This window comes from Vanacampus margaritifer, chromosome 19 (assembly GCF_051991255.1).
Source record: "Vanacampus margaritifer isolate UIUO_Vmar chromosome 19, RoL_Vmar_1.0, whole genome shotgun sequence".
In the NCBI taxonomy this organism is placed as follows: Eukaryota; Metazoa; Chordata; class Actinopteri; order Syngnathiformes; family Syngnathidae; genus Vanacampus; species Vanacampus margaritifer.
Window position 1 is genome coordinate 12,319,036 of NC_135450.1, and position 15,624 is coordinate 12,334,659.

The following is a 15,624-nucleotide window of genomic DNA, read 5'->3' on the forward strand; positions in this document are numbered from 1 at the left end:
AATAGGCCACCCTGGTTCGATTCCTTTCCTGGCTGCATATCCTCTCTCTCCCAGTAAACATCTTTTTGTTTGTGTCTGTGTGTGTGTATGTATGTGTATATATCTATACATATATGTTTACTGTATTATAAAAATAAATGACCAAAAATGTGACTAGTCTGTTGAAATCATCTTAGTAGGCCTACACACCTGCTATGACAACAGCGTAGCGTTGCTGCCATCTAGCGGTTTAAAAAGAGACCATTTAAATACCAACCTATTTGAAAAACGGGCTGTTTACTTTCATATTTAAAAAAAAAAAAAAGTATAATAAACCATCATATAATTTGATTTGTTCAACGCATCTATCGCCAATACACTTTATTTGCGATAACAGCATATGTTTTGATGATGCTTGCTAATGCATGTGACATAGTTCTAAAAACATTGCAGAATTAATCATTCAATGAAATAATTACATTTGATTTGAATACTAGCATTTTAGTATTAGGCTACTAAAGTAACAGGGTTTCAAATTAATGATAATTCTAAACGTTTTGCTCAAGAGCATATGCTACCTCAGTTAGCTGCTACGCTAAACCATCATGAACTTAGTTATATCTTCTTCTTCTTCTTTTAAAGACAGACTATCTTTACGTATAATATGTTTATGAGGATTGCGTTAGTTTACGTGACACACTGAATTACGACTGAAAACATTTTTAGAAATGAAGAAAAATTGAGCATTTACCTTAGGTCTGCCCATGCTTAGTAGTGCACTTAGCATGATGTCATCTCTGCTGTGTCACTGCCTTTTAAATAAAAACATTACATATTGAGAAAAAAAAAAAGGTTAGTTTGGAGGGTTTTTTTCCCAGACAAAAACACTTTATTCGTCATGTCACACGAGGAACAGCTCTGGCGAAGGCTTAAGTGACATACCCGAAACTGTCAGCAAGGTAAGAGAATGTTCTTTTTACTAGAAAATTATATTTTTGTCTAGAAAAAAAAAGAAACATCAGTTTTAAAGTAGACAAGATCAACAATTACAAGGAAGAGGTCATACAAAAAGCATATATATATTTATCAGTTATAGTTAGTATGCAAGTTTTTCATCAAGGCCCTATCGTTTACTTTAAATACTATTTTATCTACTTTACTGTTATGCCTGTTACATGGAAGTTCAGCTGAGTGATTTGTGGTTGACCTAAATTCTAATTATTAGACAGACTTAGAACCTTGTTAAAAATCTCATCACATATTAGTACAGTAAACATGTCTTTCATACAGCCAATATGTCTTTTTTAAACCAGTTAATATTTTTTGTAACTAAACAACTGTCTGCAGTTAACACAAAAATATCAAATGATTAACCGAATTTGAGTTTTTGGCCTTTCGTGTGTTTTCGAAAATTTTTGATTACCACCTAGACTATGGGAATTAAAAAAAAAAAAAACACGAGCAGTGTCTGGTGGGAAGGAAAGTCGATTCAGCACAGCGATGCTTTTTACAGTCAGGAGTTCAGAATTTTGTGGGCAGCCACAAGCAATCCTGTCGCAACTCAGGATCTCGCTTCATAGATGTGCTGGTTGAACATCTGGCCCACACTGGAATGAAAACTCCTAAATAGGATTTTAAATTATCTTTAGTGAAGCAGTCCTGGAACTGTTCATAAACCTGGGTGATGTGACATTAAGAGAAAGAAAACTAACAATACTGTTAGTAAAGTAAACACTTTACAGAAAAAGTTAGTCAGAGTCAAATTTTGACAATGACACTCCATTTGTCAGTAAAATCCCTGAATAAGCATCTTCACACACACATGGAATTTCTGACACCAGTTCCCAATGAGGCCAGTCAAACTTAGAAACCTGTCATTGTGATCATTGAATACAACAAAAGTATTCCAATAGGGAAAAACATTTATTTGCAGTGTGTGTCGAATCATCAATTCATCCAGCCTTCCAGGTAACAATCGGCGGAGATCTCTGCACAACGTGACATTTAATCCAGCTGTGGAGGAGGAAGATGGAGATGTAAACATTGCTGACAACATGCATTCAATCATCTATTTCAGAGTTTTCGGGATGCAACTTGCCTTGACGAAGCCGATGTCCTTCGCGTACTGCCGGAAGCACTGGCGGCACATGTTGAGTCCATATTTACGGATCAGACCGTGTTTGTTCGAGCAAACCCGGCTGTTGAACACAAGTGGAAATTAGAAGAGAATGTCAAATTAGTACAAGATACACGATATTGTGTGCGTAAGTTTTCTTTTTTGTTATGTTAAGTCTTTAAAATGGTGTTATTTATGATAGCCAGTAAAAACAATGTTTACGTTTGCACTCAAGTACATTTGTATGTCTCTACTTCTAATCAAAGGATTTTAAGCATTATTCCGCAGTCTTTATCTACTTAATTTTAGCACGAGTATCTATATTTCTAATTAATGGGCGTACTTTTGACAACTCCATAGTTCTGTGACGTATTAAACGCGGTTTCGAGATGCTAACCAGGGCTAGCAGTTAGCATCAAGCATCCATCCGCCGCCATGTTCCTTCCCGACGAGTCTCCATGCGGTGCCCATTTGATAGCAAATTTTGAGATACATTGTAGTGGAAACTGCGCCAAACTAACGCCAAATGAGACACTGGTAAACAAAAGGCAAAAGGGTAAAACACTAACCAGGAGCGGGATCCCTGCCCAAATTTTCTGGGGTGACTCCAATAGAGCTGCTGGTGGCCCATCTTGTCTCTTTTCGCTCGAGTGTAGGAAAGGAAGATCGCGTCCCGCGCATGCGCAAATGAAATCTTCCGGGTCCGGTTTCCGATAAGCGGTCGGGTTGAGCGCCCTCGAGTGGCCGGAGTGTTGTATACTATATAGCCAGTACATGCGACATGAAAACAAAATCGTAAAAATTAATTTAAATGAATTACAATGACTAATTTTGTCACATTTTTTCGTCATTGTTGTGTTTTTTATTGGCATTGCGAAAAGGTGCAAACACATGAATGCTATTTTTCTTTAAATAAATAAATACTGTACACACCCCAGTTCAAATGCCAGATTTTTTTTATTTTTGGGATTGAGATCGGCTCCAGCACCCCCGCGACCCTTGTGGGGAGTAAGCGGTTAAGAAAATGGATAATTTTGTTTGTTAGTTTGTTTTTTAAGACGAGCAAGAAACCGTTTCCACCATTAATGTGACCTCTAACTCAAAACATATCTTTTCAATAGAAGATGTAACAAACAAACAAAAAACCTTGACCAAGATACTGTGGTTGCACAAGTCTGCACACCCTCTCCTAACTGGGAATGTGGCGGTTCAGAATTTACTCTGATTTGTAAGGTAATTACCGGTAACCCCAAATAAAGTTCAGATAGTAGGCTTTTCCTAACATTTTTATTTGATTTTGCTTTCTAACAGAAGCCTGAAGGTATTATGCTAACATTAACTGGCATTTGGAGCTGTTTAGAATTTCTGCACCTTGACTAAAATCATAGTTCCATCTGAAGAACAAAAGCCCTAAAGCGTGATGTTGCCAACACCATGTTGAAAAAACAGAAACAAAATTACAAAAAAAAAACAGGGGAAAAAAATATTCAATACAACAAAAAACAAAGCTTCCCCCAAAAATTTGTCAAAAAAACAGGGCCTTTTTTTCAAGTGAATGCAATACGCTTCCGTACTTTAATGATGAATATTGTACATTAATATTATTGCTTCTGTGTAATTGTCATTTAAAAAAATAGCTATTTTCAGAATTCGACATTGAATATTTAATCGTGGTTACACAGCTGTCTTGCAGTACTGATGTTGTTGGTTAGAGAAAATGTATGTATGGAATTTGATTACCCTCCCCCTAAATTTGTTATATTCTTGTTATATTTATAAATTAGTGGTTTCTCTGAGGGCTTTAAAAAAAAAAGTGTTTACGGTACTACGAGCGCCCCCTATTGAGCGAATGGCCGAGTGTAATGATATGGTTCTCCCATCATTAGCTTTTAGCTGCTTTTTCCATGCAGCACCTCGGCAGGGATGAAGCGAAAATGGGACACCATCGAACTGACTTTTCTATCCTGAAGTGAACGCTGGGCCGCTTCGACTTCAGGTAATCAACCAGACGAACGCCCGTGTGGTATTTATTTTTCAGACGGTGCTTTTTTCGCGGACGGAGTTGCTAGCCGTTGCTAACTTAGTGCTAGCATGCTGCTGCGGTTCAACGTCTACTACGACGGCTAACGGACGTTTTAGGATGCTGGGGGGAATGAAATGGATGCGAGTATATGTGGCGTTTTAAATGACTATTGTTTTCCTTGTCCAGTTGAGAAGGGTAAAAGTGGGCGTCAAGTGAAAAGGAATCACGAGGATAAAAAAAAAACAAAAAACGTTGCACACAGGTTGGAGGAAGTGCCATGCCATGTTTAATGCTTTAAGATCACATATTAAACCATACACACATAAGCAATCATGTAACCATGCAAAGTGAATTTATTTATTTTTTGTCGTGTTATCACAATGATTTGCTGTCTATGTTCATTTGTCTGTTGTCAAATGACAATGGAGCAGTGTAAAGCTTAGTATAATGACCAAATCAACCTTGCCAGTTGCCAGTTAACAGGCTATTAACAGTGAAAAAGGGGGGTGGGGAATGTAATACTACATCGTCTCGTGACCTACTTGCAAATAAATATCAAATGCAAATACTTGCGATCATGGGCAAAATCAGAATGCACTTTTTTTTTTTTTTTTATAAATGAGTAAATGGGACAATGATGTAGTAGCTTGACTGATGTATGTTTTCAACATGTGTGACGTTATGGGATTTTATTTTGTTTTGAATGTTTGAATACAAACAATAATATAATAAGGTCAAAGATAAGTTTGTTGATGCTTTTCACTGCATTGTTTGTGTTATTATTTTAATTTCAATTTACTTAGGGTGGGGCCTTTGATAAGCCTCTAATGGGTTTCTAACTTTCTACCTCATCTGCATGTGATTTATTTTTTTGCTTTTGTATGAGAAGTTTAGTTCAAGAATGTGTAAATAACTCATTCACTGCCATTGATGACTGTAGACGTCAAAAATTAATGTGAACTATTTCTATTAGTTTAACAATTTTTCATTTCATTTTTTATGAAAACCTATATTTTTTGTACATTAAAAACAGATACAAAATTAGCATGCAATTAATTACGATTAAACGCCCCTTATTTTAAATATTTTTTTATTAAATTAGGTCCGTCAGGCTATTTTTTTTATTTATCGTAATTAATCACATGACTTCACTAGTTAACTAACGATTAATCACAAATTTTATATCTGTTCTAAATTTACAATAAACCTTTTTTCTAGGTTTTCATACTCTTGTTAGCAGAAGTGGAATTTTTTTAAAAACTAATAGAAATAGTTCAAATGAATTTTTGACGTCTATAGCCGTCAATGGCAGTGAATGAGTTAAACTAAAAGTAAAACTTGACATTTAACTGTTTCAACAACAAATCCGTTTTTCCGTAAAACATTTCTTTCCTACTTGCATTGGTATACATACACCTTCTCTCCCCGAAACCTTGCACCCGTGATGCAAAGTACTTCTCATGTTCGAACAAGCAGAACCTGTTCCACAGGACGTGCTGATATGAAGTCTAAATAAACTACATGGATTTTGTGCCTCTCGTCTCCTAAAAAAATATACATATATATTTTGGAGATGTATACATACAGTAAGAGGAGTTATGGTTGGTTTATGGTTTTATTTTTTTTATTCGATTAATCATAATTAATTAAATCGTCAAGCCCTAACTTGATGTAGGACTGTCGAATTAATCAAAATTCAATTACAATTTAAATTTTTACACTCCACAATTACAAAATCAGCATAATTGTAAAAAAATAAATAAAAATAAAATCATTAATACTAATTTCGGAGTGGAAAAAAATTATATTTAAAAATAATTAATTAATTTTGTTAAATCCAAAAGTAACTTGCATAATCAGTGTTTCAAAGAATTTAATTTCTCTTCATATATTTTTTTTACTTTTAAACATTTTCTTGTTTTGTACCCAAAAAATAAATGATCGTCCTATTTGTGATTTCAATTATTACCCCAAATAATCATGATTAATATTTTCTTCCTAATCAAGCAGCCCTAACTTGATGTAGGACTGTGCAATTAATCCAAATTCAATTACAATTTAAAAAAAAAAAAATACATTCCACTATTACAAAATCAACATCATCGTTTAAAAAAAATCATTAATACTAATTTTGGAGTTGTACATTTTTTTCTATTTTTTTTTACATTTAAAAATAATTAATTTAATACATTTTGCTAAATCCAAAAGTAACTTGCATAATTAGTGTTTCAAAGAATTGTATTTGTCTTTTAAACATTTTCTTGTTTTGTACCCCAAAAATAAATGATCGTCCTAATTGTGATTTCAATTATTACCCCAAATAATCATGGTTTAATATTTTCTTCCTAATCAAGCAGCCCTAACTTGATGTATTGATTTGTGTTTTCATTCAGGCAATTCATGCTTAGCGCAACCTCGCTGCTTCCCAGCAACTGTCATGCTTTATTGGATATTCACCCGCCACCAGTGGCAGTGGAGCAGGATCCATGTTTCCGGCAATTAGCCAATTTTCACCTTTTTCACCGCCACAACCATCCGCCGACTATCTGCTTTCTTTCCCCTCCTCCCTCCAAGAGCCCGACCCCCTACAATGAGATTCCGGATCTATAAGAGAAAGGTGCTGATACTGACTGTGGTGGTCATCATCTGCGGGCTGGCGTTCTGGACCAGCGGACGGCAAAAGAAGATCGAGCCGTTCCCCAAGGAAGCCGAGTCCGAGGCAGTGGCGAAGAGGAGCAGCGGCACCAGCAGGACCAGCCTCGACGACCATATCCAGGTGCAAGCCGTGAGCCGGGCTCCCGCCGCACCTTTGAACCAGACGCAGCTGGGGAAAATTGAGAAGGAAAACAAAGCCAAGCCCGACGTGGACAACGCGACGCTGGTCTACCGCGGCATCGTTTTCCAGCTGAACTTTGACCAGACGATAAGGAACGAGGAGAAGTTCAAGGCGGCGCGGCAGAAGGACGACCTGGTGGTGGTGGTCCAGGTCCACAACCGTCCGGACTACTTGAAGCTGCTGGTGGACAGCTTGCGCAAGGCCCGCGGCGTGGAGAGCCTACTGCTGATATTCAGCCACGACTTCTGGTCCCCCGAGATTAACAAAGTGGTGAACTCGGTGGACTTCTGCCAGGTGCTGCAGATTTTCTTCCCGTTCAGCATCCAGCTGTACCCGCAGGAGTTCCCCGGCAACGACCCGAGGGACTGCCCCAGGGACATTTCCAAAAAGGAGGCCTTAAAATTGGGGTGCATCAACGCGGAGTACCCGGACTCGTTCGGGCACTACCGCGAGGCCAAGTTCTCGCAGACCAAGCACCACTGGTGGTGGAAGTTGCACTTCACGTGGGACCGAGTGCACGTCCTCCAGGACCATAACGGCCTGGTGCTGCTGATCGAGGAGGACCACTACCTGGCGCCGGACTTCATCCACCTGCTGAAGATGATGACGGCGATGAAACGGGAGCAGTGCAGCGACTGCGACATCCTGTCGCTGGGGAGCTACAGCCACATCGCGTACTCCAGCAAAGCCAACAAGGTCGAGGTCAAGGCCTGGAAGTCCACCGAGCACAACATGGGCATGGCCTTGGGCCGGGACACCTACCGGAGCCTGCTGGGCTGCACGGACCGGTTCTGCACCTACGACGACTACAACTGGGACTGGTCCCTGCAGCACCTGACGGCGTCCTGCCTGCCGTCCTACTGGAAGGTGATGGTGAGCGAGGCGCCGCGCGTCTTCCACGCCGGCGACTGCGGCATGCACCACAAGAAGGCCGCCTGCATGCCGGCCAGCCAGAAGTCCAAGATGGAGAACATCCTGCAGAGCAGCAGCAACCAGCTGTTCCCCAGGAACCTCCTGATCACCAAGAGACTGCCGTCCAATGGGGCCGGGGGGGTGGCGCCGCACGTGAAGAACGGGGGCTGGGGGGACATCAGGGATCATGAACTCTGCAAGAGCTACGTGCGGTTACAGTGACCTTAAAGTTGCTTACTATATTCTATATTATTGTCTCTTTTGCATCCTCTATTAAGAAGAAAGCCTTTTCAAACGAAAATACTTGGACTTTTCTTCATGTTGCCTGTTTCACTGGACTGTTCCAAAAAAAAAAAATAAAGATGAATGTCGGGATTTAGTTTGTCTTTGTTTACGTCAGACAAAATTTTGATAACCTATATCAGGATTTTTTTCTCAAGTGTTTTTATTACACTTTAATTATGAAAAAATATCACCTTCATTTTTTGGGAAACATAAATTTTTCAAGGAGTTGGTGACATGACCACTAGGGTGGATAATGTGCATTTGCGCAACTGATGCGATATGTTTGTAAGAAAATAATAAATAATAATAATAATAAAATAAAAAAAACCTGACCACTACAAAACATGACAAGGATCCTTACTCTCATATGAGAACTAAAATCCATAAAGTTTTGCAATAATAAAAATTCTGATTTAAAGCAACAACAACAAAACTGCAGATAAAGTATTTTCAGTAGCAACAAAATTACAGTAACACCAAGTTGTAGTAACAATACAGCAAATTATGTCCAAAGTCCAATTTAGTGAAAATCAATACATGCATAATTTTAACAATTATGTTACTCCTTAGTTTTTGCTTGATGACCCAAATATATTTTTTTACTTGCAAGGGCCTCCTGAAATAGAAGGAATAAACACTTATCCCTTCCTTGCCCGTCACATCTGAACTTCTGTCGGCCATCTCGTTGTCGCTCTTTTCTTTTTGCAATTACAAACGTTGACCACTGGATGGCAGTGCATGTCAAGACTACACTAGTGTCCACTGTGTGGCTAATGGCCAACTGTGGCAAAAAATATTCATTTGTATAGGAGAAAACGTTTTAAAAGCTAACCACTATCCACGAAAGGGCTAGAGATGTGTTATGAATCTTGGACAAGTTTGCAAATAAGATGCCCAATAATTGGGCCTCCACCTCCCGGGAACGCTTAGAATAGACTGGAACAGTGAGGAAGCTGATGCTTTGAAATCCCCTTGGCGTCGCTTTCTGTTCTAAAAATTTGCAGACTGACGCAAGGCTTTGGTCTGGTTCTCCCTGAGCTTTGCTACCGCTCTAAGATACTGTCAGGCATGTCAATAAAAGCTACATGTCAATACTGGAGAATGTATATATGCCTGATAATGATCTTGATCATTTCAATCAGGTGCGTTGGGAGGAGGGAAGCATCCAATGCTGGTAGGTGCCCTTGAGGATCGGAGTTGGTGAGCTCTGGTCTAATGACATCTTGTTCTCGTATGATGTCAGAATGCTAACAGCATGATCGAGAGACATTTCAACTATACTGCTCTCTAGTGGCCACATCGTGTAGTGTACACTTATCAACTATTTGTTTTCAGGAGTCCTAAACAGTGTAAAATAAATGGATGTAATATATCAGCATTTTTGTTGGCCTTCATTTTATAAAGTGCTTAATTATATATAAAGTTTTTATTATTATTATTTTTTTAAAATATGAGTAAAATACATGCTCCACTGCGCCAGTACAACTGCGTTAACTATTAACCTGCTCACTTAATATATATATATAATTTTTTTTTTACTTATATACAGGGCAATTAACTGTTCAATAAGTTGAGTTTAAAAAAAAAAGTATTGATTTTTACACTGTTCAAAGATTCAGTTTTTAGATTTAAAAAAAGAAGCTACAAATCAGCCAAGAGAATTTTGTTAGCAAATAGCTTCCCTTATGTGACAATAAAAAAATCTGATCTTGTATTTACCAAATATTAATTTAACATACTTTTAGGCTTATAGCTTATTTTTTAATGTTTGTCAAAAAACAAGAAGAAAAAAAATCAAGTTGAGTTTCTTCAATTTGAACTTTGTGGATTAACATAACCCGATATTTGCATATATTTTTAAGAATATAAACAGAGTCATGGTTATAGTCTGTCAAACTGTTTAATAGGCGTCACATGGAGGAAAAAAAAAAATCTGCCACTGTTCAAAACCTCAGTCTAACTCTTTGTGGGCGCTTGAGGAAAAACATCAAGCGCTGTCCAGCTCTGGCATAAATCAACACAGTGTTGTTTTTAAAAAAATAATCGTCATCATTATATGCACGCCGCTCACACTAAAGAGGAGTTGTTAGGTTGGGAGTCGATTCACACGATAGGCCAGTACGCGTTCCTGCGGTTTTACCTGAGCTCGGAATGATGGCTGAACAAGAATGTTCACCACAAGCCGTTAGATAAAAGCATCTCCTATATTATACCAAATGTTGCGTTAAGAAAAAATACACCTGAAATCTCTTTATGTACAACGGAAATGGGAGGGGGAGGGGGGGGGGGGAATCTGCATATTCATTTTAATATTAGATTTTATGTATTAGAAATAGCTCTATTTTTCTCAAAAAAAAAGGCTCTTTAAACTATTAATCATCTCCATAAATCATTGCAATACAATATTTACATATAATACAGAGCCTGTGTCATGTGGAAAACCATATTAAAATAAACAATAGGTACAAAGGTTGTTTTTTTTAATTCTATTGAACACTCCCAAAAAAAAAAAAAAAAAAAAGTACATCCGTCCTCTGAACAACAAACTGTTAAGTGCAAACATTGTTTATCTTTAAAAAAAAAAATAAAATGATTGCAGCATCCAACTTGGGAGACAAAGGGCGCCAACAAGCCAAGTGCTTCCGAAACCTGCTTGTGTTCTTCTGCTAGGATTTCAAACAAAAAGAAAAACCTCACACGCCAAGAAGGAAGGGCTGATACATTTTGTGCAAATACACATTGTGTGATTTAAGGAAGTACGACCTCCATTAGCAGAGGATATGCAGCCACTTCAAAAATGTTGTTCCCTTTAAAAGGCCCAAGAAGTAAAGAAGCGGGAGAACACCCCAACAAGAAGACTGTCGGCATGATAACAGCCACCAACATATGAACAGTGAACCAGTCAGCCCTTCCTATAAAAACCTTAAAGCTCCTCGTCCTTTTGTCAGCTAGCACCCATTTCACTGCAGACCAAAGACGTCAAGTTCCCGCCAGCCGCGTCTCGGTTGTCATCCACCACTTCTGTGGCTGATGGAGGGGTGGGGGTGGGGGCGGAGCTATACTACGGTTCCGCTGGGGGAGTTGGCGGGGTTGTTTTGAGATGATAGAAGTCCCTGCGGAGAGACAAATCGCAAACAAAATGGCGGGGTTGACTGGGGAAAAACAGGCTGCCTATTAATATTTCCAGCAGGCGGTATTAGTGACGGTATGCGAGTCATGTGACCTGTTACTAGGGCTGGACGATTATTATTTTATCTATAATCACAATTATTTTTGATAAAATGATTAGTCACTGATTTTAAAACCTAATATTTTTTTTAACTACTCAAGTAAACTGTTCAAAAGTATCATCATAGCCTTACGCCCAGTCATACCCTCAAGGGTTTGTATTTTGTGCTACGTCATGTGTGTTATGACAAAAAAAACTTGAATAGTTGTATCTTTCAATTTTGATGAAAGTAAATTTTCTAGAATCCATGAAAACTCAGCTAAGAAAATGCACTAAAATAGCAATTGAAAACAAATACTAGGGTGTTACTGCAGATTTTGGCCTCTAGGGGCAGTGTGGTGCCATGCAGTCATGGTGCACATGTTTACAATGAGAACAGAAGAAATTTGGCAAATTTAAAATGTTCAAAATGTTATGGCGTCAAGAAAAACAGTTTGCGAAAATTTATCATTTATTGGACCATGGATGGATGAAAAAACAGCATGTGCTGCGTTCAAGAAGGGGCGGATACCTTTCGCATTTGAATTGGTTCGGTTCCATTTGTCAGTATCGATCCCGTACTGAACAGTACCAATTTTTGGTACTTTTGTGGTAATAAATGTTCATTAATTTAACAATAAAATGATCTTCTATTTTTTTTATTTTTATGAAAGAACATTCACTTAACGGTTATTTCGTTATGAACAGTTATTTATTTTACTTAACGGCCTCAGTACCAGGAAATCCACGCACCAGGTGGGGCACCGTGTGCTCACCAAAGCATGCTAGGAACCGCGAAGCTTCACTCTCGTTTGGCTTGTCGGCGGTCAAATATCGCTTGCTTCCACCCAAACCCGGAAATGTACCAGGAATTAAAAATCCAGTGTGAGAAGTTCACTGATACACGGACTCTCCAGGCACCTACACCAAAATATTTTCTCATCGGCTCTCCACGATTCACGTAGCTGACCTATTTTGGTTTCAAAACGGCAAACTTCGCCGAAAGGTGAGGAATTTTCATGCCTGTTTTATAGATCGAGAAGGCAAAATTGAAATCATGATCAAATTTGGATTCATCGTCCAGCCCTACCTGTTACTCACCACTTTTCCAGGCCTGGCCCATGTGCAAACAAAGCCCTCCTGACATGCCGTGACCAAACAGTCCTCCAGGAAGATCAACACGGTCAGTCTCTCGTGGGCGATCTTCTTGCACACGAGCGGCTCCAGCAGCGGCACCTCCTCCATGCGCGGGCACAGCACCGTGCCCAGCGTCTTGGCGGTGTCGCCTTTGCTCACCGCCGCCCGCGAGGCCCCCAGCTGGTTGAGCTTGTCGCCGCTCTTGCTGCCGATGTGGCCGGCGCTGTGCATGCGCTTGTGCTCTTTTTCCGGCCGCTCCTTGCGCGACTCGTGCAGCGACAGCGTGGCGAACTTGCCCACGCCGGCGGCGATCAGGGCGCTGTCGATGATGCTGCCGCCGCCCTTGGAGGGGACGGCGGTTGCGGCCGCAGTGCTACTGCTGCTGCTGCTGCTGCCCGTGTGACTGTTGGGGGTGCTTCCGCCGCCGCCGCCGCCGGTCGGGTTGGAGGATTGCGGTAAGCTGTTGGAGCGAGGCAGCGTCCCCGGGAGGGAGTTTGGCGTGTTGCCGCCGGTGCTGCTATTGCTAACATTGTCTTTGCCGTTGGTGCCGGTGAAAATAGTGTTTGCTGCGGTGGCCGGGGGGCTGGAGGCATTCATGACATTAGTGTGAGTCCTGGTGCGAGACAAAGGTAGGTGAGGGAAGAGTATGTCCTCGGTGAGGTCCCACAGACACAGCTGGGTGTCCTGGCCAACGGACCCGAATCGGTATGTCACGCTTACAGGCCGACTGTCCGTAGAGTTCCTCTTGGAAAGTTGGGAGTGGGCGCTGTTGGCCCGATCCCTTCCTGCGCTAAAGTGAATATGCTCGTAAAAGTCCTCGTCGCTGCCGCTGAACTCGGCGGAGGGTTCGCCGCCGATGCCGTCCTCCACGCTGGTGGTGCAGTGGTCGAAGGCCACCACGCTCACCCACGACTTGTGGCCGTGCCCCCGCGCGATCACCCTGCAGTCCGAGAACGACCACACCGTCACCAGGTCGTCCTCGCCGCCGGCCACGATGTAGCGCCCGTCGGGGCTCCAGCAAACGCAAAGCAAGCCTCCGAAGTAGCTCTTCATGGTGCCGTGCAGCTCGGCAGCGTCGAAGCCGAACACCCGCAGGTAGCCGTCCTGGCTGGCGCACGCCAGGAACTTACCGTCCGGGGAGAAGGCGAACTCGTTGAGCGCGCCGTCGCCCACCGTCCAGCGCAGTAAGGGGTTGCGGCCCGACTTGCTTTTGCAGGTGTGTACGGCGTAGTTGTCCCCCTGTTTGAGGAGTTGGTAGTGGGGCGCCGCCGTGCCGCACGTGTTCTCCACATTATACAGGTACATGGCGCCGCTCGAATGGGCCACCAAAAAGAGGCTCTCAGAACCGGGGACCCATCGTACGCACGTCACGCGCGACTTGTCAATTAGTCTCTGGGAAGGGGAAAGAGCAGTTGTCAAGGTATGTAGCACAATGCAATTTTCAAATCATATGTATTTATATAAATCGGACACACAACAATTTCATTGGATGACAACCAACCTCTTCATTGAAGAGCTTGCTAGTCTCTTTCTTGATCGGGTCGATGAGCTGCACCTGGCCTGCCGAGAAGCCCACCAGCAGGGAGACGCTCTCGGCTGTGGCGGTGAGCGGGTTGAAGTCGTGGCACGTGGGCTGCGTGCCTTTGTATATCCGCTTGTCTATGGGCTTGCTCAAGTCAGCAGCCTAAAAACCATAACAGATTCGACTTATAGTAAAAGCTATCACTAAGCCGCTGTGCGTGCGGCAGCTCGCATCCATAATGTTATATTGTTTACAATATTACAATATAAAGAAAAGCGGACCTGCTATGCTACTGTGTATTATTGTTGGTCATGATGGCGGTACTTGTTGAGCAAAGTCACGTGCTGATTAGTGTACAGTACAAAGTTTGAGACCCACTGCTAATTAGACAAAAGTCGCCAAGTCCAATAGAAACAAACGTGATTCTTTCCCACATGCAAATGAGGTGTCATGAACCCACCGTGACGTCACTACAACCAACCACACTCACTTCTGACCTCATAGTTGATAGCGAGAACCTGACATTTAGGCAATTACGTCATGTTGTCGTCCCATTCCTGCAAGCACGTGAAACGTAAACAACCCATTTGCAGCATGGTGGTCACTCAGAACTAGTGAGAAAGTCCCACAAAGAGACGAGTTCACTGTTAAACAAGTATGGCGATTAGATTAGCTGGTGATGCTAATTAGCGTCTAACATAGCTGAACGCTACATGGCCTCGTCCGGACAATCTGCGACACAAGCCCGGCGGGTCTACAGCGGCGGTGGAACGAAGACGCCGAGCCGGTCCGGCTGCTACCTGGCACACGCGTTCACGGCGGCTGCTGTCAACGTTGTTTACCTTTCTCACACCTTTATAGATATAAAAGTAGAGCTCCCGGCCCACATTGAAGCAGATCCTGTCGCCGTTGCCCGACTGGTCGTTAACGTTGACGAAGGAGACCCTGACGGGGTTGGAACCCTGCGAGTTGAAGGGCACCCTGTTCGGGCGACTGTACTCGGAGTGCGTGAGGAGTTTGTAGACTCCTTCTCGGGTGGTGAATTGCGTTTTAATCTCGTTCGTCTCCTTCCCTCCTCCCTCCGCCGCCATCTTGCAAGTCGCCGTTCATCCTTGTCCAAGGCCCCGGATGTTGCGGACGGCGCATGTGCAAATCAGGGGGATGGAAAGACCAGCGGTCATGCGCACTGGGGGTTACTACAAGTCACGTGAGACGAAAGACGAAAAATAAACAGTCAGCAGGTGACGAAACAGGTACGAGAATATGATTCGATGTCGTAAATATTGAAAACACGTACACAATTAACAAAATAAAGTCCATTAAGCACGTATTATCATTTAAATTGTGTTCTCGATATAATAACATAAATGACTCATAACCTCAATGTTATATAAAGTTATTATTGTAAATATCGTCTTACAAGGATTGCGACACAGGAATCATGATCCGCAGGTAGAATTTACTCCCCCTCAACTGCAACTATTTGGATTACATAACATGGAGTGAGTTGCAAGTGTCATATATTGCTACGGCCGTGTCATCTAGCGTAGTGCTTCCCAACCTATATTGAGCTAAGGTACATATTTTACATTTAAAAAAATCTCAG

The 15,624-nt window shown here is 41.7% G+C and overlaps 3 protein-coding genes across 5 annotated transcripts; 1 reads left to right on the plus strand and 2 right to left on the minus strand.

Moving 5' to 3' along the window:
- Positions 1-1,883: 1,883 nt before the first annotated feature.
- rps29 (ribosomal protein S29) lies at positions 1,884-2,813 on the minus strand. The gene is made up of 3 exons (XM_077553677.1): positions 2,665-2,813; positions 2,078-2,177; positions 1,884-1,992 (listed from the first exon to the last, which is right to left on the minus strand). The coding sequence occupies exons 1-3, from the start codon at positions 2,724-2,726 to the stop codon at positions 1,984-1,986; spliced, it is 171 nt and encodes a 56-aa protein (XP_077409803.1). The 5' UTR covers positions 2,727-2,813; the 3' UTR covers positions 1,884-1,983.
- A 1,125-nt stretch (positions 2,814-3,938) lies between these two features.
- On the plus strand, positions 3,939-8,241 carry mgat2 (alpha-1,6-mannosyl-glycoprotein 2-beta-N-acetylglucosaminyltransferase). Of its 2 annotated transcripts, none has more exons than XM_077552703.1 (2): positions 3,939-4,091; positions 6,512-8,241. In XM_077552703.1, the coding sequence occupies exon 2, from the start codon at positions 6,709-6,711 to the stop codon at positions 8,086-8,088; it is 1,380 nt and encodes a 459-aa protein (XP_077408829.1). In that variant the 5' UTR covers positions 3,939-4,091; positions 6,512-6,708; the 3' UTR covers positions 8,089-8,241. The 2 variants fall into 2 exon arrangements, with proteins under 2 accessions (XP_077408829.1, XP_077408830.1); XM_077552704.1 differs by having other exon boundaries at positions 6,693-8,241.
- A 1,791-nt stretch (positions 8,242-10,032) lies between these two features.
- Positions 10,033-15,144, minus strand: wdr20b (WD repeat domain 20b). Of its 2 annotated transcripts, none has more exons than XM_077552701.1 (4): positions 14,861-15,144; positions 13,998-14,180; positions 12,461-13,888; positions 10,033-11,264 (listed from the first exon to the last, which is right to left on the minus strand). In XM_077552701.1, the coding sequence occupies exons 1-4, from the start codon at positions 15,107-15,109 to the stop codon at positions 11,208-11,210; spliced, it is 1,917 nt and encodes a 638-aa protein (XP_077408827.1). In that variant the 5' UTR covers positions 15,110-15,144; the 3' UTR covers positions 10,033-11,207. The 2 variants fall into 2 exon arrangements, with proteins under 2 accessions (XP_077408827.1, XP_077408828.1); XM_077552702.1 differs by having other exon boundaries at positions 14,872-15,055.
- Between the last annotated feature and the right edge of the window lie 480 nt (positions 15,145-15,624).